Raw genomic sequence first — 26,990 nt, 5'->3', positions numbered from 1 at the left:
CAGGTGCCTTTGAACGGCGTATGGTGACAGGTGTCTTTGAACGGCGTATGGTAGCAGGTGTCTTTGAACGGCGTATGGTAGAAAGTGTCTTTGAACGGCGTATGGTAGCAGGTGTCTTTGAACGGCGTATGGTAGCAAGTGCCAGGCGCAACGGTTTGAGTGTGTCAAGAACTGCAACGCTGCTGGGTTTTTCACACTCAACAGTTTCCCTGTGTGTATCAAGAATGGTCCACCACCCAAAGGACATCCAGCCTTCTGGTGTCCAAGGTAACCAGAGCAGGCAAATCATATTTGACACGCACGCAGACATACACACACACGCAGACACACACACACACACACACACACACACACACACACACACACACACACACACACACACACACAGCAGAGCCTCCACCTATTTGGCCTTCTATCCTACCAAGTCCGTGCTGGGACTAACATACTGCTCTATGTGTGTGTGTGTGTGTGTGTGTGTGTGTGTGTGTGTGTGTGAGAGAGAGAGAGAGAGTTAATACAAGCCAGTGTTGTAACATGATGTGATTATTTATTAGTGGGATGTTTTGATGTTGAGCTTGTTCTATTCACTGGGGCTAATGCTGCTGTTGCTATGGAGCTTGTTGTGTTCACTGGGGCTAATGCTGCTGTTGCTATGGAGCTGGTTGTATTCACTGGGGCTAATGCTGCTGTTGCTATGGAGCTTGTTGTATTCACTGGGGCTAATGCTGCTGTTGCTATGGAGCTTGTTGTATTCACTGGGGCTAATGCTGCTGTTGCTATGGAGCTGGTTGTATTCACTGGGGCTAATGCTGCTGTTGCTATGGAGCTGGTTGTATTCACTGGGGCTAATGCTGCTGTTGCTATGGAGCTTGAGGTATTCACTGGGGCTAATGCTGCTGTTGCTATGAAGCTGGTTGTATTCACTGGGGCTAATGCTGCTGTTGCTATGGAGCTGGTTGTATTCACTGGGGCTAATGCTGCTGTTGCTATGGAGCTGGTTGTATTCACTGGGGCTAATGCTGCTGTTGCTATGGAGATGCAGATGAGAACAGAAGTCCAGTCATTGTCAGGAATGAACATTTCACCACAGCATTGACTCTGTATAGTGCACACTAAGAGAGGTAGATATGATTTACAGACTCAGGTTGAGACGTGAATGACCAAAGTGTACATTGTGAAAGATTTTGACTAAAGTATAAAGTACAAAGTTAGTTCTATAAATGCTTAGTTGGTAGGTAAACGTTAGATATAAATGTGAGTTCTTGGACTTCCCAAAGTGAGCCAGCTAGATAGATCTTACTGAGGTACAGTATATACGTGTGTAAACAGAGTAGATGTCCCAGCAGACAGACATACAAAGGACCAGCCAGCCAGAGACAGCCAGAAACATGAAGTATAAAGCAGATTTTAAAACTCACTGAGGTAGAAGTGGAAGCAGAGTAGATGTCCCAGCAGCAGAGCAGAGAGCAGGCCCAGGGCGATGGTGATGCCAGCCAGGACAGGGATGGCTGGACCTGCTGTGGAGACCGGAGCCACGGGCAGGAAAACAAACCACACCACCGTCTCATTGTTCACTGTGAGGAGGACAAGACAGGGACATCAGAACAGACTTCAGGAGTGGACACAGAGAGCTAGTCTTGTATTGCTGAGCAGAGAGACAGACAAGACAGGGACATCAGAACAGACTTCAGGAGTGGACACAGAGAGCTAGTCTTGTATTGCTGAGCAGAGAGACAGACAAGGCAGGGACATCAGAACAAACAGGAGTGGACACATAGTAAAATCTCTCTCTCTCTCTAATAATAAAGCTGATAGATTGATTGATTTACCTTGGAAGTGTTTATCAGTACCAGGGTTTACCTTGGAAGTGTTTATCAGTACCAGGGTTTACCTTGGAAATGTTTATCAGTGCCAGGTACCAGGGTTTACCTTGGAAATGTTTATCAGTGCCAGTTACCAGGGTTTACCTTGGAAGTGTTTATCAGTACCAGGGTTTTTTATTTATTTATTTATTTCACCTTTATTTAACCAGGTAGGCAAGTTGAGAACAAGTTCTCATTTACAATTGCGACCTGGCCAAGATAAAGCAAAGCAGTTCGACAACATACAAAAACACAGAGTTATACATGGAGTAAAACAACATACAATCAATGATGCAGTAGAAGAAAAAAAAAATAAGACTATATACAATGTGAGCAAATGATGTGAGATAAGGGAGGTAAAGGCAAAAAAATGCCATGGTGGCAAAGTAAATAAAGTATAGCAAGAAAAACACTGGAATGGTAGATTTGTAGTTTGAAGAAAGTTCAAAGATAAAATATAAATAATATGGTTTAACTTGAAAGTGTTTATCAGTACCAGGGTTTACCTTGAAAGTGTTTATCAGTACCAGGATTTACCTTGAAAGTGTTTATCAGTACCAGGGTTTACCTTGGAAGTGTTATTCAGTGCCAGGTACCAGGGTTTACCTTGGAAGTGTTTATCAGTACCAGGGTTTACCTTGGAAGTGTTATTCAGTGCCAGGTACCAGGGTTTACCTTGGAAGTGTTTATCAGTACCAGGGTTTACCTTGAAAGTGTTTATCAGTACCAGGGTTTACCTTGGAAGTGTTTATCAGTACCAGGGTTTACCTTGGAAGTGTTTATCAGCACCAGGGTTTACCTTGGAAGTGTTATTCAGTGCCAGGTACCAGGGTTTACCTTGGAAGTGTTTATCAGTACCAGGGTTTACCTTGGAAGTGTTATTCAGTGCCAGGTACCAGGGTTTACCTTGGAAGTGTTTATCAGTACCAGGGTTTACCTTGGAAGTGTTTATCAGTGCCAGTTACCAGGGTTTACCTTGGAAGTGTTTATCAGTACCAGGGTTTACCTTGAAAGTGTTTATCAGTACCAGGGTTTACCTTGGAAGTGTTTATCAGTACCAGGGTTTACCTTGGAAGTGTTTATCAGCACCAGGGTTTACCTTGGAAGTGTTATTCAGTGCCAGGAACCAGGGTTTACCTTGGAAGTGTTTATCAGTACCAAGGTTTACCTTGGAAGTGTTTATCAGTACCAGGGTTTACCTTGGAAGTGTTTATCAGTACCAGGGTTTACCTTGGAAGTGTTTATCAGTACCAGGGTTTACCTTGGAAGTGTTTATCAGTACCAGGGTTTACCTTGGAAGTGTTTATCAGTACCAGGGTTTACCTTGGAAGTGTTTATCACTGCGCAGCTTTGAGGGATCCAAGAAGAACTCGATGAAGATGTAACTGGCGATGGCCACCACCAGGCAAACACCCAGCAGAGCAGAGATCACACTGTTCAGGAAGAGCCTGGGGTAGAGAGAGAGAGAGGATAGGGTACATGAACACAGAGATACCACTGTTTAGGAAGAGCCTGGGGTAGAGAGAGAGAGGTTAGGGTACATGAACACAGAGATACCACTGTTCAGGAAGAGCCTGGGGTAGAGAGAGATGATAGGGTACATGAACACAGAGATCACACTGTTCAGGAAGTGCCTGGGGTAGAGAGAGAGAGGATATGTTAGGGTACTGATAAGAGAATTATCTAATAAATGTAAATGAATCAATAAACCATGATGAATTATTAGTCATACAGCAGGTTTAATGAATAATCAATGTAATGATCAATGTAGGGATCGATTGGTCTGATTAGTTCCGGAAAGTCCAGGAACCACTGGAGAGGGAAAGAAATGTGTGTATGCAATTAGTATAGCTACAGAAGCAGATGGTCAAGGGAGTAAAACTTCAGAGAGTTCCTAACCTTGAAGGAAAGGAACAGGCTGAGCCAGAAGGTGATAAACAGTGTGAGAAGTTTATGGGGGTTGCAAGTCACCAACGGATTGTGTGTAAATGCATGTGCGTAAGTTAGCAAGAACTATATAATGACTGTTTTGTTATCCTGACGCCAGAACGTTCTCATGAATAAAGCTACAGAAACCTTTTGCAGAAAGCTGAGTCCTTGCCTAATTATTATAACCCATTGTCTTACAAACCTTGGGCATTAGTCAAGGCGAATTGATTATTGATTATTATCATAAAGATATAAAATTCCTTTAACAATTGGTCCTATTCGAGCCGGATTTCAAACTGCCGCTGTCGTTCCAAGGAGACACCGAAACCGTGCACGGGCGGATGAAATATCCGTAAATCAAAGACCTGGCCCTTTTCTGTGGGTTCTTTACAGGCCGGTGGCAAACTGGTACGCGACAGAGGTGGTGACGAGATTCTACGAACATTGAATTCTCAGCTGCAAGATAAGGTCAGTAATCTTTATTCATTATTTTGGGGTTAAATTCTAAACTTACTAAAAATTCCTATAAAGCATTGGTCAAGATAAAGGTGAGGGAGGATTTTAAATATAGGAAGTAGTCTGGGACTATTCGGAAACGGACAGGTCCGTAATGACTCGTAGTAATTGAGGCCATTACTAAAAATAAACTACCCCGTATCGATATAGTCTGGGACTATTCAAAAGATATGGGATGTAGTCTGGGACTACTAAAAATATATGGGAAGTAGTCTGGGACTACTAAAAATATATGGGAAGTAGTCTGGGACTACTAAAAATATATGGGAAATAGTCTGGGTCTATTCAAAATATATGGGAAATAGTCTGGGACTATTAGGGGTATATGGGAAGTAGTCAGGGACTATTAAAAATATAGAATAAAAGCACACCCATACATTGTGAGAATAAGCATAATGTCGTGTCTTTGGGTTACCATTAAACGGAAGATATGTTTATCAATTAGCTCCCTGTAATTATTATCACGCGATTAAACTGATTAATCGTTTAAATGTAATTAACTAGGAGATCGGGGCACCAAGGAGAATATTCAGATTACAAAGCTATAATTTTCCTAATATAACTTTCCTGTACTATAATATTATATTCTATTATAGTATAGGCCGATTATCCTCTAGTTTAAATGGTGTATTTACCTCTAGTCCAGTCTCATTCCAAACGTCGTAAATTGTTGTATCTGCACGAACCCAGTCTTTACTAAAATCATCCATACATCAATTGTCTTAAAATCATTTATTTACTACACTAAGTAATTAACAGAAAAACATACAAACAGTAATTATCGTCACAAAGGATTGGTATGGGAATGTGCCCTTGTGGGCTAAACAGGCAGGTCGGCCTGTTGAACAATGGATCATAAAAGGTCGGCTGAGAAGTTACACAGGGTTCATTAATATTAACAATTGACAATTGAAGGCTCACTCATTCGGGAACAATTGCAATCAATATATATTTACGCTCAGTGTGTCGTTCTGATTCTTGTTGGAGAGTAGTTCTGTTGGGGAGTTTTGTCCGCGTTCTCTCTCTCTCTCTCTCTCGGTTAGAATGGATCTTTCAGAGCGACATTCATTAATGTCCTCATCGAATGGTTGTTTCGTTGGTCTTCGCGTTCGATGATATAATTTACTTAGCTGCAGACTAATAATTAATATCAAAGACTTGTTCTTATTCTGTCGGTCTCGATAGTCTAAAAGTTAACCACGTGGTATAGTTCACTTTCAGTAGAGTACTTGGATGGTCAAACCTCTGGCCATAGAGTGTAGGCCTGGTCTGTAGAAATGTAAATCAGGGGGTGTTTTATAGTGCCCATAGAACAGCTTGTCAAATGACGCCTGGTCCTGTATGGGTCCCTGGGGGCGTGCCTATGACTGAGTTAGAGTTGGTTACAGAAATACAATTCTATCACATTACATCAGTACATAGCATCTCAATGTCTTACAAAAGCTTTATCCTTATTAATACATTCCATACACCCATATGATGCAAGTCTTAAACCGAGTCTATTATATAAACAGTTTTATGGTAATATGGCTATATTGTCTCTTCTGAGTATCACCAAATTGTACCCAGCGGATCAGTTCGTAGCTGGATTCTTCACCAATCTCCCATACCTTCTCCAGAACGCAAAATGTCGCTTGGCTCTCCAATTCTATGAGTTGGAAGAATTTCCTGTGTCTCTCTATGGGCCATGTGGCCAGAGACTCTCCTGGAATTTTAGAGTTTTTACGACCCTTTACACACAGGGTCGATTGGGTGCAAAAGGGAGGGGTCAACTGTCCTCCCTGTACCAAAAGAGGCCAACGTCATGACAATAATAACAAGGAAAGCAATTTAATAATATGGGTGGTAAATCCTCAAAGGAGGTCCCGGAATTAAGAGAGATATATGAGAGATATATTCAATCCAAGGATAAATGGAACATTTATTTTGACCCAAAATGGAGAAATAAGTATGAATTTGATGGACGTTTAGATGTAGAAAAGCTAGAGTTAAGTAGAACATAGACATGTAGATAGTGAAGAGGATAGGGCAGTCAAAGCCCTGAGAAGGCTGCTGGAAGAACAGGGTAAGGAGAGAGAGGAGCTACTGAAGTTGAGAGAGGATGGAGAGAGTGGCCAGTACCCTATGATAGCATTGCCAAACCCACGGGCTGGGGATGATGGGGCACAGGCCACTCTGGATGTATACAGGGCATGGACACAGAGAGATGTGGTCCGAGCCGTAGAGGGTGTAGTGCATCCTAAGACAGGTATAGAAGGGTTCGGAAGAGATCTGGAAGGTCTAGCAGCCAGCTTTAAGCTAGACACAGGGGAAATTGAGAGAGCAGTAAGACAGCTGGTGGGGAAGGACTGGGCAGCGGTCCGGGGACAGTGGGTACCTGGACATAATGATTTGGTGGTATTGCCCTGGGCGATAGATGGACAGTATGTCGAGAAAATCACACAGCTGTGTAATAATCTGAGGGACCACTATCACCGACATGCAGATTTCTCTAAGGTCCACGAATGTAAACAAGAAGACAATGAGACTATAAGTCAATACCTAGAGAGATTAAAGGAGGTATTCAATGCCAACAGTGGGTTAATAGAGCCACCGGTAGCCCAGGGGAACGATACAGCATATCACCAGCAACTGAAAATAGCTTTCCTCAGTGGAATGCGCCCAGAGATAAGTCGTGCCATAAAAAGGACTCTAGTAGGATGGGTAATAGCAACTCTGGCAGAGGTGAAGAGATTTGCCGTTCACTATGAGTACCTGATAGCAACCCTAGGGGAAATAGCGGGGAGGAGAAGAGACTCTGTAGACAGAAGAGGAAAAACAGGGAGACGCGCTGACAAAGACGAAAAGAAGCGGTGTTTTAATTGCGATAGAACAGGACATTTCGCCAGAGACTGTAAAACACCCTGTGAACATTGTGACCGAGTAGGACACAACTACCGAAATTGTAAACATGAACAATAGCATTGTGGTTCAGTGGTAGAATTCTTGCCTGCCATGCGGGGGACCCGTGTTCGGATCCCAGCCCATGGGACTAAAATTAAATTTAATTATTGTTATGTTTTGACTGGAACGATACGGTTGTTAGTGTTTGTTTAAGATAGAAACCGAATGTTTTGATAGCTTGTTTAGTTTAAATAGGAAGACAGATTCTTTCAAAATAATAGCGAGGCGAATTCGATAAAGTACGTTGTTTGTGGTCTGAATGGCCTGCTTAAAGGATTTATAGAGAATGGGAGTTGTATTTGAATGACGGAATCAAGGAAAAGGCAGTTACTTAAATCTAAATGAATTATAAGGAGTAGAAATTAATAATTACGACAGAATTGTGGCGATATACATGATATTTTTTTTAAACCCTTGGACATTTCATAAGACTATAAGCCAATACCTAGAGAGATTAAAGGACGTGTCCAACGCTAATAGTGGGTTAATAGAACCCCCGGTAGTGGATGGATTTGATGCCCCGTATTATCAGGAATTAAAAATTGCTTTCCTCAGTGGAATGCGTCCCGAGATAAATCGTGCCACCAAACAGAACCTCGTAGGGTGGGGGATAGCAGATCTGAGGGAAATAAGAGAGGCCAAAGAGGGGGTCGAGACAAATACAGAGAAAAGGTCAGGCGCCCACAGAAAAGCATGTTCAATCACATAAACCATTGAGGAAGTTTAAAACTAATGATGGGGGGGAGTACAATGGAATTATAAGTATTATTAGGTTTTGTTTATAGTCAACTTTGGGGTTTTTGAATCTGTGTGATAGGATGAAACGCTGACCAAGTGGTTATTTTATGGAAAAATAAGCGCTTAGCTCTCTTTGAAAAAATAAATAAATAACAAATTCCTAGGGACATGATATCATAGCCTGTTAGGGCTAGGGGGCAGTATTGACACGGCTGGATAAAAAACATACCCGATTTAATCTGGTTACCACTCCTACCCAGTAACTAGAATATGCATATACTTATTACATATGGATAGAAAACACCCTAAAGTTTCTAAAACTGTTTGAATGGTGTCTGTGAGTATAACAGAACTCAAATGGCAGGTCAAAACCTGAGAGATTCCTTTACAGGAAGTGGCCTGTCTGACCATTTCTTGAACTTCTTTTCCATCTCTATCTTTTACTAAGGATCTCTGCTCTAACGTGACACTTCCTACGTCGTCCATAGGCGCTCAGAGCCCGGGAAAAAACAGAATGTCGTCATCCCAGCCCCAGGCTGAAACACATTATCGCCTTTCTCAAGAGGCCGATCAAGGGACACTGGGCTTAGGCGCGTGACCCGACCGCCCCCGCCTTTGTGATTTTTTCCTCTGTTTGCCGAAAAGGAGATTCCCTGTCGGAATATTATCGCTTTTCTACGAGAAAAATGGCGTAAAAATTGATTTTAAACAGCGGTTGACATGCTTCGAAGTACGGTAATGGAATATTTCGAATTTTTTTGTCACGAATTGCGCCATGCGCACGACCCTTCTTTACCATTTCGGATAGTGTCTGGAACGCACGAACAAAACGCCGCTATTCGGATATAACGATGGATTATTTTGGCCCAAACCAACATTTGTTATTGAAGTAGCAGTCCTGGGAGTGCATTCTGACGAAGACAACAAAAGATAATCAAACTTTTATAATAGTAAATATGATTATGGTGAGTGCTAAACTTGCCGGGTGTCTAAATAGCTAGCCTGTGATGCCTGGGCTATGTACTTAGAATATTGCAAAATGTGCTTTCACCAAAAAGCTATTTTAAAATCGGACATATCGAGTGCATAGAGGAGGTCTGTATCTATAATTCTTAAAATAATTGTTATGCTTTTTGTGAACGTTTATCGTGAGTAATTTAGTAAAATGTTAGCGAATTCCCCGGATGTTTGCGGGGGGTATGCTAGTTCTGAACGTCACATGCTAATGTAAAAAGCTGGTTTTTGATATAAATATGAACTTGATTGAACAAAACATGCATGTATTGTATAACATAATGTCCTAGGGTTGTCATCTGATGAAGATCATCAAAGGTGAGTGCTGCATTTAGCTGTCTTCTGGGTTTTGGTGACATTATATGCTGGCTTGAAAAATGGGTGTCTGATTATTTCTGGCTTGGTACTCTGCTGACATAATCTAATGTTTTGCTTTCGTTGTAAAGCCTTTTTGAAATCGGACAGTGTGGTTAGATTAACGAGAGTCTTGTCTTTAAAATAGTCATATGTTTGAGAAATTGAAGTAATAGGATTTTTAAGGTTTTGAAAATCGCGCCACAGGCTTAAAGTGGCTGTTACGTAGGTGGGACGAATTCGTCCCGCCTAGCCCAGAGAGGCTATAGGGGTATACACACATGGTATTTTGGAAGTTTTGTTTTCTGAGTTTTAATAAACACATGAAATTCTTTTGATAGGGAATGTTCTGGGAACCTGGGATACAAAATGTAGATGAAGTTCTAAGCCTTAATTTGTTTAATGTAGTAAGAAACACGGTTCTGAAAGGGTGGTATGACTTTTAACCCCTCTGGTGACTTTTCCTGTGTGGTCTGATCAGCCACATTGAAAAGCCATTTGGATGGTGAATTTAAGGTCATTGGTGATATTGATTTTAAGGGAATTTGTAGAACTGATAATTATGATGGAGTTAAAGTTCTTAGACACAATTGATAACTTGAACCAATGATAGGACTAAAAGGGCAAAGCCTTAGACTAAGGGTAGGCTTCCTTAAGTCTATTTTCCTAGAACAATAAGGGTAAAATAATTTTTCTTGGTGGAGTAATCAGATTAGTCATTTTGATCTGATTATGTGATTTGAAAATATTTTGACCAGTAGCAGGGGTATTTTTTACATGATCTAGATAAGTTTATTTTCCCTTAGGAAGTCAGCTGTTGTTGAATTCAGTGTAAGAAATTTAGCACAACAAGGCTGTGGAACTGATATAATAGTATTACTATATTTTGTTGCGAATAAGTTTAATAATGGTAGACTTATGTCAACAGGACAGGGATATATGACATCTGTAGGTGATCCAGGATTATTGAGGGTATCGAGATAAATTTAAGTAGATATGCAATATCTAGAAAGGTTGATTTTTCTAAAAAGTTCAGGAGTGCAACCAAGGAGACAATGAGACATTTAGTCAATATTTGGAAACAACCATATTATGAGAAAAAGCTGGAGACAGATAGAAGGGCAGACAGAGAGATCCTCCCCTGCACTGCTGAAACCTTGAGGGTTGGGGAGTAGCAGGAAGAAAGGAGGGGGGCCAGCAGGAGTAGATAGGAAGAGAATTTGGTTCACTAAGCTCTAGGATATTAATTTCATGGAGAGACTATCGGCTCCATTGGCAGGCATGTATTTTAGTTTTGATTTTAAGTTTATGTTTGGTAAATTCGCTAGGAGGAGATATGATCATTTTGTTGAAAGTAATTGTTACCCTAACTAAAAGGGCTTAGTTGGTTTCAGGTGTTAGACACTGAACCATTGCCCAGACACTATTCTGCACAGTAGGCCGAAATAGTAGCATTGACTAGAACCGGTGAAATAAGAAAGGAGAGAAAAGTTACTATTTACACAGACAAGCACATAGACATTTAAAACCATACAAAACAGCACAGATACATCTTAAAGAAGATAAAACAATTGACAGAGAATTGTTACAGAATAGCCGAGGATGAAGGCCCCAGGGAGAATTGGACATGTGGAACATGAAAGGGGGCATCCTACAAGAGAAGGTCTGACATAAGGATAATTTACTTATCCTACCAAAGACATTGTAGGGATACGCAGCAATATTGATACATAGGCTAAGCAATGTATCAAGGGGAGGGAAGTATAGTAGAGTAGTTAGGAAAGAGTGATGGCCTAAAGGATAATTACTTAAACATTTTTTTTTTTTGTAAGAAGATCCATTCCAACATTTGGAATTGGACTTATTGAACTATTCCGAATTGAGGGGAAGAAGGGGTGTTTAACAATAATAGATAAGTATAGCAAATGGGTAGAAGCCTTCCCAACTTACTTGGTGGACATGATTATGGTAGCTAGAATATTAGGACAAGATATTATCCCTAGAGTTGGTTTACTAGCATCTATCTCTTTAAATGATGGATGACATTTTAGCTAATCAAGTAGAGCCTATAGAATGCCAGAGTTAGAGATACCAGAACAGGTAGACATGGAAGTTGAAGATATACTAGCAGAGCACATGAGAAGACTGTTTGTTAACCAAACCCGTATGTCCAAGATTTTGTGTCCAACAGGTGAATTACAGGAGAAGGTGATTCACTCAGTACAAACAGGAGACTGGGTGTGGATCCAGTCCCTGAGGAGAAAAGACAGGAAGCAGCCCCGTTGGGAAGGCCCATACCAGGTTCTGTTAACCTCTTACATCTAGACGTTCCGCTAGCGGAACACCTGCTCCAATATCCAATGATAGGCGTGGTGCGAATTACAAATTCCTCAAAAATACAAAAACTTCCATTTTTCAAACATATGACTATTTCACAGCATTTTAAAGACAAGACTCTCCTTTATCTAACCACACTGTCCGATTTCAAAAAGGCTTTACAGCGAAAGCAAAACATTAGATTATGTCAGCAGAGTACCAAGCCAGAAATAATCAGACACCCATTTTTCAAGCTAGCATATAATGTCACAAAAACCCAGAAGACAGCTAAATGCAGCACTAACCTTTGATGATCTTCATCAGATGACAACCCTAGGACATTATGTTATACAATACATGCATGTTTTGTTCAATCAAGTTCATATTTATATCAAAAAACAGCTTTTTACATTAGCATGTGACGTTCAGAACTAGCATACCCCCCGCAAACTTCCGGAGGAATTTGCTAATAATTTACTAAATTACTCACGATAAACGTTCACAAAAAGCATAACAATTATTTTAAGAATTATAGATACAGAACTCCTCTATGCACTCGATATGTCCGATTTTAAAATAGCTTTTTGGTGAAAGCACATTTTGCAATATTCTAAGTACATAGCCCAGGCATCACGGGCTAGCTATTTAGACACCCGGCAGGTTTAGCCTTCACCAAAATCAGATTTACTATTATAAAGGTTTGATTACCTTTTGTTGTCTTTGTCAGAATGCACTCCCAGAACTGCTACTTCAATAACAAATGTTGGTTTGGTCCAAAATAATCCATCGTTATATCCAAATTGCGGCGTTTTGTTCGTGCGTTCCAGACACTATCTGAAAGGGTAAATAAGGGTCGTGCGCATGGCGCAATTCGTGACAAAAAAAATCTAAATATTCCATTACCGTACTTCGAAGCAGGTCAACCGCTGTTTAAAATCCATTTTTATGCCATTTTTCTCGTAAAAAAGCGATAATATTCCGACCGGGAATGTCCATTTAGCTAAACAGAGGAAAGTAAACAAAGCTTTCGGTCGACGCGGGCACGAGCCTGAGTCTCACAGTACTGTAACCAGCCACTACCCAAACGCGCTACTTTGTTTCAGCCAGAGCCTGCAAAGCCACGATTCAGCTTTTTACCGCCTTCTGAGACCATATGGCAGCCGTAGGAAGTGTCACGGGACAGCTAAGATCCTCACTCTTCAATAAACAGAGACAAGAAGAACGACACCTTGTCAGACAGGCCACTTCCTGAATGAAACCTTCTCAGATTTTGGCCTGCCATATGAGTTCTGTTATACTCACAGACACCATTCAAACAGTTTTAGAAACTTTAGGGTGTTTTCTATCCATATGTAATAAGTATATGCATATTCTAGTTACTGGGTAGGAGTGGTAACCAGATTAAATCGGGTACGTTTTTTATCCAGCCGTGAAAATACTGCCCCCTAGCCATAACAGGTTAAACCACTGCCTTTGCCATTAGAAAAGCTGAAAGAGTCACTTAGGTCCACGTTACCCACTGCAAGGAGGTATGTACACATATGAACCCTGCTCATCACACACAGAGTTAGGAGAAGAACCGATACCAACAGGGTCCGGGGGTTACCTCCTTAACGAAGATTTCCTATCCCGACCGTTCATCACTGTGTGTGCTCCTAGAGGTGTGAGTATGGGGTGGTACCTAGCAGATCGACTAAGGGCAGGAGAGGGTTGGCGGTTTTTGGGAAGAGTAGAGACTCTGAGCTGCATCATAGTTTTGGTAACCTTTCTGATACATTCAGATCCACCATCTTCCGGTACTAATCATAGGATACTGTTGTCATTGAGAAGAAGTAAAAGATAAACTATATAATACACTGATGAGTGACTTACAGAATAAGGAATCAAAGAAGATCAAGATGAAAAATTTAAGGTAAACATTAAACAATTTCCTGGGGAAGCAGACAACTGTACAGGAATTGGGGTTGGCCAGATTGAAGTACTCAGCCAACCCACCTCGGTTCACCTAAATTCCAGATGAATACCAGTGTTATAGATACAAGAATGGCACCGAGAACTAAGATGATTTTAATGGCTGAAAGTAATCGTTAATGTGACTGACTTAGGTTTGAAAGCACAGGAGAAAATGTTTAACCTCATAGCACCTATAACTGATGTAGGGTGGGCTAGTACCAGCAAAGGACGCATACGACAGAAATTACCACAAAGGGTGATTAGGAACTTGCGCCCTGGGGTTATTGGTCCAACCAGTTCGAGTTAGTCATCAGAGGCCAGTTATAGGAGGCTAAAGTAGGCACAGGAGGAGTTTTGACCAGGATGGGAGTAGCTTTGTCTAGAGGGATGCTATTGGCATCCTCAGGGAAGTTCCAGATGAATACAAAGCTATGAATCAAATATGTGAAGGCTTTAACACTACATTATTTCGGTGGTTGACAATAAATAGAAATGTGGATTGGATTAATGACATCTTTTATAATCAACAGAGATTCATGAATGAAAACGGGGATGCAGTAAAGAGGTTCTCTGACCAATTATCCACCACCCCCCTCATGACCTGGTAAAATAAACTGACTCTCGATATGTTATTGGCAGAAGAGGGCAGTGTAGGTAGAATGATTAGGTTCAGCGCTACACGTACATTCCTGATAACACATCCCATGTTTGGGAAATGGAAAAGTGTTGTAAGAACTGTATTATGGGCTGCTTTCACCTGTATGAGTGTGTTTGTGTTGTGTGGATGTTGTCTCGTCCCATGTGTGAGAGGTTTAATCACCAGGACTCTAGAGAGATCGATGACGCAGCAGATGGTGAGATATGGACCAATTCCGAGCTCCGATCAGTGGGATGGCGAATGCGGGCCTCCAGGCCAGGAAGATGGCTCCGTCTCTTTCAATAACGAGGAGCCAATGTTTGATGAAACAATTTTCAACGTTTTGATTGAATTTTCAACGTTTTGATAGACTGTTCCTTTAATGAAAATTATGATGAAAATCCTGAATCGAAGTGTCATAATTGGAAAGAGGCCTAGGACTGTCATTGATGGGTATAGGAGGAATAATTATGTATTAGTCTTGTTTAATCCTTGTATCACAATTAAATTCCATATAGCGTGTGATTTCACAATTATGTATTTCCATATAGCGTATGATTATTGTATTTCCATATAGCGTGTGATTATTGTATTTCCATATAGCGTGTGATTATTGTATTTCCATATAGCGTGTGATTATTGTATTTCCATATAGCGTGTGATTATTAGTGATTACTTATAGCATGTGATCATCATGGTGAATTAGTGAATCATTTAAGGGTGGAATTGATAAGAGAATTATCTAATAAATGTAAATGAATCAATAAACCATGATGAATTATTAGTCATACAGCAGGTTTAATGAATAATCAATGTAATGATCAATGTAGGGATCGATTGGTCTGATTAGTTCCGGAAAGTCCAGGAACCACTGGAGAGGGAAAGAAATGTGTGTATGCAATTAGTATAGCTACAGAAGCAGATGGTCAAGGGAGTAAAACTTCAGAGAGTTCCTAACCTTGAAGGAAAGGAACAGGCTGAGCCAGAAGGTGATAAACAGTGTGAGAAGTTTATGGGGGTTGCAGGTCACCAACGGATTGTGTGTAAATGCATGTGCGTAAGTTAGCAAGAACTATATAATGACTGTTTTGTTATCCTGACGCCAGAACGTTCTCATGAATAAAGCTACAGAAACCTTTTGCAGAAAGCTGAGTCCTTGCCTAATTATTATAACCCATTGTCTTACAAACCTTGGGCATTAGTCAAGGCGAATTGATTATTGATTATTATCATAAAGATATAAAATTCCTTTAACAGGTACATGAACACAGAGATACCACTGTTCAGGAAGAGCCTGGGGTAGAGAGAGAGAGGTTAGGGTACATGAACACAGAGATACCACTGTTCAGGAAGAGCCTGGGGTAGAGAGAGAGAGAGGATAGGGTACATGAACACAGAGATACCACTGTTCAGGAAGAGCCTGGGGTAGAGAGAGATGATAGGGTACATGAACACAGAGATACCACTGTTCAGGAAGAGCCTGGGGTAGAGAGAGAGAGGTTAGGGTACATGAACACAGAGATACCACTGTTCAGGAAGAGCCTGGGGTAGAGAGAGAGAGAGGATAGGGTACATGAACACAGAGATACCACTGTTCAGGAAGAGCCTGGGGTAGAGAGAGATGATAGGGTACATGAACACAGAGATCACACTGTTCAGGAAGAGCCTGGGGTAGAGAGAGAGAGGATATGTTAGGGTACATGAACACAGAGATACCACTGTTCAGGAAGAGCCTGGGGGTAGAGAGAGAGGATAGTGTACATGAACACAGAGATACCACTGTTCAGGAAGAGCCTGGGGTAGAGAGAGATGATAGGGTACATGAACACAGAGATCACACTGTTCAGGAAGAGCCTGGGGTAGAGAGAGGGAGGATATGGTACATGAACACAGAGATACCATGTTCAGGAAGAGCCTGGGGTAGAGAGAGAGGATAGGGTACATGAACACAGAGATACCACTGTTCAGGAAGAGCCTGGGGTAGAGAGAGAGAGGATAGGGTACATGAACACAGAGATACCACTGTTCAGGAAGAGCCTGGGGTAGAGAGAGAGAGGATAGGGTACATGAACACAGAGATACCACTGTTCAGGAAGAGCCTGGGGTAGAGAGAGAGAGGATAGGGTACATGAACACAGAGATACCACTGTTCAGGAAGAGCCTGGGGTAGAGAGAGAGGATAGGGTACATGAACACAGAGAGGGAATGATGGGAGGTTAGGATATGATATATTGTCTATACCAGCTATAGTAGTGAGGGGTGAAAAAGGCAACAATAAAGCTTTGAGCATATTCAGGCACTATGGCTAGTTACATACTTTGAAGTGAACACTATGGCTAGTTACATACTTTGAAGTGAACACTATGGCTAGTTACATACATTGAAGTGAACACTATGGCTAGTTACATACTTTGAAGTGAACACTATGGCTAGTGACATACATTGAAGTGAACACTATGGCTAGTTACATACATTGAAGTGAACACTATGGCTAGTTACATACTTTGAAGTGAACACTATGGCTAGTGACATACATTGAAGTGAACACTATGGCTAGTTACATACATTGAAGTGAACACTATGGCTAGTTACATACTTTGAAGTGAACACTATAACTAGTTACATACTTTGAACTGAACACTATGGCTAGTTACATACTTTGAAGTGAACAAGGGAAGCTTTTCCCACTGACTTATACAGTCAGGAGACAAACAATCAGTCCTAGTAGTGTGGTAGTTGAAGGTCATGAGAGACGAGAACTTCAGAGTGACAGTCCATCAACGGACAAGATACTTTCATTACAGACAAACACAGTGTTGTTATGATGCTGTGAAACACGAGCAGTAGTCTGTGTTACGACCTAAAGTCACCAAGGAGAGCATTCTAACCTTATGGCCTAAAGTCACCAAGGAGAGCATTCTAACCTTATAGCCTAAAGTCACCAAGGAGAGCATGCAGACGTGTGTGATTTATTTTAGAAAGCGTTGTTTTTGAATTATAAGACACAACCGTCCGCTTTAAATGCCTCGCTCCATTAGGACACGTCTCTATTTTATCGTTTTATCGCTGGCACTGTAGTCACACAAAACAATACAAATGTGGCCATTATTCACTTGTTTTTTTCCCCAAGCTCATTTGAAATGGAAAAAGGTAGCTAACATGCTGACCAACGAGCGTCTGCGTAGCCAGGCGCTAAAATACAACTTTGTTGAATCAGCTAAACCTGCCCAATGCTAAACCTGCCCAATGCTAAACCTGCCCAATGCTAAAACGCCCAAAGCTAAACCTGCCCAAAGCTAAACCTGCCCAATGCTAAACCTGCCCAAAGCTAAACCTGCCCAATGCTAAAACTTCCCAATGCTAAACCTGCCCAATGCTAAAACGCCCAAAGCGTTAAGCAAACTCACGGCCGACCTAGTTCCTTGCTCCAGAGTTCCAGTGTTGAATATTCATGACTGGCATCAGGACTAAAAGCCTTGAACTAAACCCCATGCTGACAGGGTTTCCCAACGCACAGTAAAGACGTCTGTTTCATAATATAATATATGCCATTTAGTAGACTGTTTTATCCAAAGAGATGTACTACTGCGCGTGTGAATACCATGAGTATACTTGATGTTGTCTGTGTCCCAAGCTGAGGCTGAGCAGCACATGACTACATTATGAGTAAACAGCAGCTGGTCTAGGGGCTAACTCTGGTGTGATGCTGACTGGTAAACACAGAGGAGCTGGTCTAGGACTAACTCTGGTGTGATGCTGAGTGGTAAACACAGAGGAGCTGGTCTAGGACTAACTCTGGTGTGATGCTGAGTGGTAAACACAGAGGAGCTGGTCTAGGACTAACTCTGGTGTGATGCTGACTGGTAAACACCGAGGTGCTGGTCTTGGACTAACTCTGGTGTGATGCTGACTGGTAAACACAGAGGAGCTGGTCTAGGACTAACTCTGGTGTGATGCTGAGTGGTAAACACAGAGGAGCTGGTCTAGGACTAACTCTGGTGTGATGCTGACTGGTAAACACAGAGGTGCTGGTCTAGGACTAACTCTGGTGTGATGCTGACTGGTAAACACAGAGGACCTGGTCTGTTTTGCTTTATTAAGGGTGTCAATAATTTCAGACCCCGCTCTATACAACCTATTCTGTGGCGAGATAGAGAAAGAGATAGAGAGAGATTATTATATATATATATATATATATATATATATATATATATATATAGAAGAACAAAAGAGAGATACTGACCAGTAATTCCTGCTCCCCACACAGTTGTTGAGCCACCTGCAGTGATGGTCAAAGCTAGCAACACACTTGTTACAGGCACTGCAGTGTTTGGATTTGGGGCCCCTGCAACACACCACACACGTCTCAGTAGAGGATAGAAACACATATTCATACACAATGTGACTGGCCCTGAGCATTACAGAGCCCCAGGGCAGGGGTCACCATATGAGCAGGTAGTTATGGGCTGCTAGGCTTATGGCTGTTTCTCCTCACTCATGACAGATGAAACATTATGTTGACCTGCTGCCTGGCCAGCCTGAGGTATAATCAAATATAGATGTAAACAGAGATTATCCCTGGTCATCCCTACTGCCTCTGATCTGGATGACTCACTAAACAGAGAACATCCCTGGTCATCCCTACTGCCTCTGATCTGGAGGATTCACTAAACAGAGAACATCCCTGGTCATCCCTACTGCCTCTGATCTGGTGGACTCACTAAACAGAGAACATCCCTGGTCATCCCTACTGCCTCTGATCTGGAGGACTCACTAAACAGAGAACATCCCTGGTCATCCCTACTGCCTCTGATCTGGAGGACTCACTAAAGAGAGAACATCCCTGGTCATCCCTACTGCCTCTGATCTGGAGGACTCACTAAACAGAGAACATCCCTGGTGATCCTCAGTCCCTACTGAGCAGCCTGAGGTATAATTAAATATAGATGTGTGTGAGACAGGAGAGGGGCTGTTGAGGGCTCTGACTCTCTCTCATCCCCAGACATGTCCCCTCTTCTAGTCTGCTGCCCTCAATCCTCTCCACCCTCCAGTCCTGTCTTCCTCTCAGCCACCCACACAGACCTGTCCAGACCTGTCTTCCTCTCAGCCACCCACACAGACCTGTCCAGACCTGTCTTCCTCTCAGCCACCCACACAGACCTGTCTTCCTCTCAGCCACCCATACAGCCCTGTCCACTCCTGTCTTCCTCTCAGCCACCTACACAGACCTGTCCAGTCCTGTCTTCCTCTCAGCCACCCACACAGACCTGTCCAGTCCTGTCTTCCTCTCAGCCACCCATACAGCCCTGTCCAGTCCTGTCTTCCTCTCAGCCACCCACACAGCCCTGTCCAGACCTGTCTTCCTCTCAGCCACCCACACAGACCTGTCCACTCCTGTCTTCCTCTCAGACCTGTCCAGTCCTGTCTTCCTCTCAGCCACCCACACAGACCTGTCCAGTCCTGTCTTCCTCTCAGCCACCCACACAGACCTGTCCAGTCGTCTCCTGCATTTTGCTAGTATAAACAGTGCCATCGGAAAGTATTCAGACCCCTTGATTTTTTTTTACACAGTTTGTTACGTTAAAGCCTTATTCTAACATTGATTGTAAAGGTACATACCTGTCTATATAAGGTCCCACAGTTGACAGTGCATGGCAGAGCAAAAACCAAGCCATGAGGTCGAAGGAATTGTCCGTAGAGCTCAGGGACAGGATTGTGTTGAGGCACAAATCTGGGGAAGGGTGCCAAAACATGTCTGCTGCATTGTAGGTCCACAAGAACACATTGGCCTCCATCCTTCTTAAATGGAAGAAGTTTGGAACCACCAAGACTCTTCCTAGAGCTGGCCGCCCGGCCAAACTGAGCAATCAGGGGAGAAGGGCCTTGGTCAGGGAGGTGACCAAGAACCCGATGGTCACTTTGACAGAGCTCTAGAGTTCCTCTGTGGAGATGGGAGAAGGGCAACCATCTCTGCATCACTCCATCAATCAGGCCTTTATGGTAGAGTGGCCAGACGGAAGCCACTCGTCAGTAAAAGGCACTTAAAGACTCTCAGACCATGAGGAACAAGATTCTCTGGTCTGATGAAACCAAGATTGAACTCTTTGGCCTGAATGTCAAGCCTCACGTCTGGGGGAAACCTGGGAATCTCCCTACGGTGAAGCATGGTGGTGGCAGCATCATGCTGTTGGGATGTTTTTCAGCGGCAGGGACTGGGAGACTAGTCAGGATCGATACAAAGATGATCAGAGGAATGTACAGAGAGATCCTTGATGAAAACATGCTCCAGAGCGCTCAGAACTATTTAATACATTTTAGAAAAAACTGTAACGTAACAAAATGTGGAAAAAGTCGAGAAGTGTGAATACTTTCAGAAGCCTCTTATTGCACTGGTTTCAACAGAAACCCCCTAGCCTCCTCCTTCCCCTTCATCAACCTTCCTCTGTTCATCTGCTGCTGCTGCTGCTGCCCCCCCCCCCCCCCCAGCACAACCCTCCTCAGTCAGCTCCTCAGCCCGTCAGGGGGGGTCTCAGAGCCCCAGCACTACAGTACCCCAGCCCCCACTCTACTGACCCCATTAATGTACAGCCAGACTACACTCTACTGGTCTAATTACTGACCTCAGATCAGTCTCTAAGTACCTCTCTACTGCTGGGACCTGTCTGTCTGTTTGTTTAATGACTGGTCTAACTACTGACCTCAGATCAGTCTCTAAGAGAGAGACAGAGAGAGAGAGACAGCGAGAGACAGAGACAGACAGAGAGAGAGAGAGAGAGAGAGAGAGAGAGAGAGAGAGACAGAGAGAGAGAGACAGCGAGAGACAGAGAGACAGACAGAGAGAGAGAGAGACAGCGAGAGACAGAGACAGAGAGACAGACAGAGAGACAGGCAGAGAGAGAGAGAGAGTGAGAGAGAGCAGCATGTCAGTATGGACTCAGATGTGGAGATGAGAAGATCTGACCAGAAAACACACATTATAGGAGCCACAGTCACTACAAACCATCACACAATATAGGAGCCCCAGTCACTACAAACCATCACACAATATAGGAGCCCCAGTCACTACAAACCATCACACATTATAGGAGCCCCAGTCACTACAAACCATCACACAGTATAGGAGCCCCAGTCACTACAAACCATCACACATTATAGGAGCCCCAGTCACTACAAACCATCACACATTATAGGAGCCCCAGTCACTACAAACCATCACACATTATAGGAGCCCTGGTGCACTATATGGGTGCCACTGATTTGGGACGCATCATAAGTACTTGCTTGAAGGAATGCCCTGATAAAAAGATGTGGAAGAAAGGCCCTGATGGTGATATTTCTCTGTGAGGCTTTACAAAGAGAGTACTCACACGTCTACTTCATAGAGCTGATATTTCTCTGTGAGGCTTCACAAAGAGAGTACACACACGTCTACTTCACAGAGGTGACATTTCTCTGTGAGGCTTTACAAAGAGAGTACTCACACGTCTACTTCACAGAGGTGATATTTCTCTGTGAGGCTTCACAAAGAGAGTACTCACACGTCTACTTCACAGAGGTGATATTTCTCTGTGAGGCTTTACAAAGAGAGTACTCACACATCTACTTCACAGAGGTGATATTTCTCTGTGAGGCTTCACAAAGAGAGTACACACACGTCTACTTCACAGAGGTGATATTTCTCTGTGAGGCGTTACAAAGAGAGTACTCATACACCTACTTCACAGAGGTGACATTTCTCTGTGAGGCTTTACAAAGGGAGTACTCACACGTCTACTTCACAGAGGTGATATTTCTCTATGAGGCTTTACAAAGGGAGTACTCACACGTCGACTTCACAGAGGTAGCAGTGGCAGTTCTCGATGACGTGGGCATGTTTGGTGCGGTCGAACACGGGCACGGGGCCGTGGTAGCTCTTGGCCCTGACGTTGTAGTCCGCGGGGTCGATGGAAACCGCCATCAGGTGGACAAACAGGTGACACACAAACGTGATGCCCGTGCACTGGAGTTTGGAGGCAGTTAAGGACCTGGTCCTGCATGCTGTAGTTGTACAACCTCAATACTAACAGAACAGGATGCTTTATGTACAGTCTGTCAGTAATAGTAGGGTTAGCTTCATTCTACTCCATCATGTCAGTTCAAATACTACCCAATAGGAACAGAGGATAAATACTATCCAATAGGAACAGAGGATAAATACTACCCAATAGGAACAGAGGATGCATACTACCCAATAGGAACAGAGGATGCCAAAACGTTGTTGGTTATAGGATTGAGGACCCTTTTTAGTTGACAACAGATGAAATTGAACTGAGCCCTTTTTAGTTGACAACAGATGAAATTGAACTGAGCCCTTTTAGTTGACAACAGATGAAATTGAACTGAGCCCTTTTAGTTGACAACAGAAGAAATTGAACTGAGCCCTTTTAGTTGACAACAGATGTAATTGAACTGAGCCCTTTTAGTTGACAACAGATGAAATTGAACTGAGCCCTTTTAGTTGACAACAGATGAAATTGAACTGAGCCCTTTTAGTTGACAACAGATGAAATTGAACTGAGCCATTTTAGTTGACAACAGATGAAATTGAACTGAGCCCTTTTAGTTGACAACAGATGAAATTGAACTGAGCCCAACCCTGTAGATAAGCCTACCTGATTGAACCATTGATTTGACCACTAGGCTGTTATTCTACTGTATGTGTTGATGAGGCGATCACCACAACGCTGTCACTCTGAGCAAAACCTTTCAACCCATTACAATGATCCCACAATCAGATTGTGATCAACCATATACATTGATTAGATTGAGAGGATACGATGTAGCCAGCAGGGATCCAGTGGGAGGGAAGCAAGGGGACAAACACTCCAAACCCGGTGACAGCAAAGAAGAGGTAGAGGAGCCATGCCAGGAGCTGGAAGGGGTGTGGAGGCCAGCTCCACCCGTTGGTCCTGGAGCACAGAGGCAGGTCCCGCCGGGGCACAGCCTCACTCACTGGGGCCGTACGGTTGGGTTTACACACATCCATATGGGAGGGGATACCTTCTGGAGGGAGGGAGGGAGGGGGGGAGAGAGAGAGAAAAAGAGAGACAGAGACAGACATAGAGAGACAGACAGAGAGTGAGAGACAGAGAGAGAGTGAGAGACAGAGAGAGAGAGAGAGAGAGAGAGAGAGAGAGAGAGAGAGAGAGAGACACAGAGAGATACAGACAGAGAGACAGAGAGAGAGAGGGAGAGAGAGAGAGAGACAGAGAGAGAGAGACAGAGAGAGAGAGAGAGAGAGGCAGAGAGAGAGACAGAGAGAGAGAGAGAGAGAGAGAGAGAGACAGAGAGAGAGACAGAGAGAGAGAGAGAGCAAAGCATCAGCACTCTGGTCATTGTTACATTATTCACATATCATATAACATTGTAATTAGCTACATTGTTATTGACATTAACTTACGGTATTATCCATGTCAATTATGCCTATTTTGAAGGAAGTAACTAAGGAAGACCATTTTGCATCGTTTTGGTTACAGGTCAGTACCTATTCAGGTGAGGGCTGTACTTTTCCTACATGATTACTCGCTAACACTAAAACACAATCCTAATGTTTGTGTGTAGGGTGTTTCTGAAACCAGTCAGGTCATCATATGGTAGTCTTGCTCGCTGGCATATCAGCATCATTATCTCTGCTCTGTAGCTAGCTGGCTAGCATGCCTACCATATCAGCATCATTATCTCTGCTCTGTAGCTAGCTAGCTAGCTAGCATGCCTACCATATCAGCATCAATATCTCTGCTCTGTAGCTAGCTAGCTAGCTAGCATGCCTACCATATCAGCATCAATATCTCTGCTCTGTAGCTAGCTGGCTAGCATGCCTACCATATCAGCATCATTATCTCTGCTCTGTAGCTAGCTGGCTAGCATGCCTACCAAATCAGCATCAATATCTCTGCTCTGTAGCTAGCTGGCTTGCATGCCTACCATATCAGCATCAATATCTCTGCTCTGTAGCTAGCTGGCTAGCATGCCTACCATATCAGCATCATTATCTCTGTACTGTAGCTAGCTGGCTAGCATGCCTACCATATCAGCATCATTATCTCTGTACTGTAGCTAGCTGGCTAGCATGCCTACCATATCAGCATCAATATCTCTGTAGCTAGCAAGCAATCCTACCATATCAGCGTCATTATCTCTGTAGCTAGCAAGCAAGCCTAACGTTACCATATCAGCATCATTATCTTGATTGTAGACAGAAGAACAAAAGCACCATCCCGTTATAAAAGGGAAGCTGATCATAATTGTAGGCTTGTGACTGAGTGACTCACCTTTTCAGTGCGGGTTGAATTGACTAGGGACGCTGCTGAGGGCTGTTCTTCTTAACCAAATCATTTCACAATCGGATCACAACAAGGCAGGTCGGCGGTTATCTTTCCTCCAGGGTGTCTGCTATACTCCAGCAGCAGGGTCCCATGTCTTGCTTCAGCATGAATGCCAGCCATTGTTTTTAACTAGCTAGCTAGCTGCACATAGGTTCTGCACACCATACAGAGGCAATCAGCCAACCCTCCTCCTCAAAGGAATTCAAGTCAGTAGGGCGTAAAAACATATGCCATGGGGGGATAGAACTTACTTAGTTAAGCTTCCTAGCTTCTAATTCAGCACCATGCGATTCGTTTTAGGCTAGTAAGCTAACTTAGGCTAGTAAGCTAACTTAGCTAGCAAATAGCAATGTTAGCTAAGTTATCTGAAAGAAAGCAAAGGTAACGTTAGCTAACTGCCGGGGATCTGTTAGCTCTGTAGCTAACCGCTACTAACGTACTGTAACAGTCACTAGCCTGGCAATGTGGCATCAGTAAACTCAGCCAGCGACGTTAGCTTGTTAAAAAAAAGACAAAAGATTCAAGAAAAATACCAAATCACGAAACACCAAAAGCTACCACCAAATTGAGTTATACTATTTTCATCTTAAATGGTAACGTATTTTAACCAGATAATGGCTAATAACGGTAGCCTTTGAGTTGGTTCCTGTAAAAATCCCTGGTTTCCCTGGTAACGACCCAGATCCCCGTTCTGATTGGTCGTAGCTGGAGTCGCCTCCACAGGGACCTCTAGTGGTCATTTGATGCAACACGCTCGTCCTGGACCTGTTTCCCCAATGCTTTCCCCAATGCTTTCCCCAATGCTTTCCACAATGCTTTCCACAATGCTTTCCCCAATGCTTTCCCAATGCTTTCCACAATGCTTTCACCAATGTTTTCCACAATGCTTTCACAGCCGAGCTACAGGTGCAGCCGAGCCAGGTAGCTATGCATTGATTCAGCACTAGACTTTTGTATATTAATGTACAAAACTGAAAACAGTATAAATATCTTTACTTTGTTCAATGTGTAGAGCTGATTTAAAGCCACAAATCTGTAAGATGTGCTGTACCAATCAAAGAGTGGCACTGACAAAACATATATTTTTATTTTATTTATTTTATTTCACCTTTATTTAACCAGGTAGGCTAGTTGAGAACAAGTTCTCATTTACAATTGCGACCTGGCTAATGCAGAACGCCACGGGATGTTTTTGTGTTGGTTAAGGGCAGTCAGGTCTGGAGAGAACCAAGGGCTATATCTGTTCCTGGTTCTACATTTCTTGAATGGGGCATGCTTATTTAAGATGGTGAGGAAGGCATTTAAAAAAAAATAACCAGGCATCCTCTACTGACGGGAAGAGGTCAATATCCTTCCAGGATACCCGGGCCAGGTCGATTAGAAAGGCTTGCTCACTGAAATGTTTCAGGGAGCGTTTGACAGTGATGAGTGGAGGTCGTTTGACCGCTGACCCATTACGGATGCAGGCAATGAGGCAGTGATCACTGAGAAAATGGTTGAAAACAGCAGAGGTGTATTTAGAGGGCAATATATAGTGAAGAATGGAGGAAATGGATCACGATCCCATGACATTCATATAGTGCTTGGTTTCCCTTATACATCTGGAATGCTCAAGGACATTTCTGTCTTTTGTGTCAGGAGATCTGAGTTTGCAGCCGAACACCATCATTTCCCGTCTGAATTTGTATTGTTTGGTAACACGTTGGCGATGCTTGAACAAAATCATTACCCGGTACGGCTACTCTGTGTGTGTGTCACCTTTTTTATTTATTTATTTATTTTATTTATTTCACCTTTATTTAACCAGGTAGGCAAGTTGAGAACAAGTTCTCATTTACAATTGCGACCTGGCCAAGATAAAGCAAAGCAGTTCGACACATACAACAACACAGAGTTACACATGGAGTAAAACAAACATACAGTCAATAATACAGTAGAAAAATAAGTCTATATACAATTTGAGCAAATGAGGTGAGATAAGGGAGGTAAAGGCAAAAAAGGCCATGGTGGCAAAGTAAATACAATATAGCAAGTAAAACACTGGAATGGTAGATTTGTAGTGGAAGAAAGTGCAAAGTATAAATAAAATAAATACAGTAGGGGAAGAGGTAGTTGTTTGGGCTAAATTGGTTGGACATGTACAGTATAACAAACAGTGTGGAAAAGAACACTTACACTGCTTGTATGTTTAGTTTCTCCAGATACATAGGAGTCATCTGATGAGTCATTTGATGAGTCTCTTGTTCCACAAATGAATCAGTCTCCTGCTTACATCATTGTAATGTAATAGAACAAACAGCAGAGGGCAGCAGTGGGTCACATATGTGAATATCCCATCAGCAATTTATCCTGACTCAGCAACCT

The 26,990-nt window shown here is 42.8% G+C and overlaps 1 protein-coding gene across 5 annotated transcripts in view; it reads right to left on the bottom strand.

Moving 5' to 3' along the window:
* Positions 1-25,359, bottom strand: part of zdhhc1 (zDHHC palmitoyltransferase 1) — a 133,602-nt gene extending 108,243 nt beyond the window's left edge. Inside the window, exons 1-6 of one of the 5 annotated variants that reach the window (XM_045689759.1) lie at positions 24,573-25,359; positions 23,078-23,304; positions 22,086-22,261; positions 18,506-18,607; positions 3,186-3,310; positions 1,419-1,574 (exon numbers count right to left, since the gene is read on the bottom strand). In XM_045689759.1, the coding sequence (XP_045545715.1) occupies positions 1,419-1,574; positions 3,186-3,310; positions 18,506-18,607; positions 22,086-22,261; positions 23,078-23,287 (769 nt within the window). In that variant the 5' untranslated portion in view covers positions 23,288-23,304; positions 24,573-25,359. The remainder of the gene's footprint in view (positions 1-1,418; positions 1,575-3,185; positions 3,311-18,505; positions 18,608-22,085; positions 22,262-23,077; positions 23,305-24,572) is intronic. The other 4 variants (XM_045689762.1, XM_045689758.1, XM_045689757.1 and 1 more) reach the window with 4 other exon arrangements.
* Positions 25,360-26,990: the final 1,631 nt, after the last annotated feature.

The sequence above is a fragment of the Salmo salar genome, chromosome ssa11 (genome assembly GCF_905237065.1).
Source record: "Salmo salar chromosome ssa11, Ssal_v3.1, whole genome shotgun sequence".
Classification (NCBI taxonomy): domain Eukaryota; kingdom Metazoa; phylum Chordata; class Actinopteri; order Salmoniformes; family Salmonidae; genus Salmo; species Salmo salar.
Note: the sequence above shows the minus strand (reverse complement) of the source record. Positions and strands in the feature narration are given on the sequence as shown.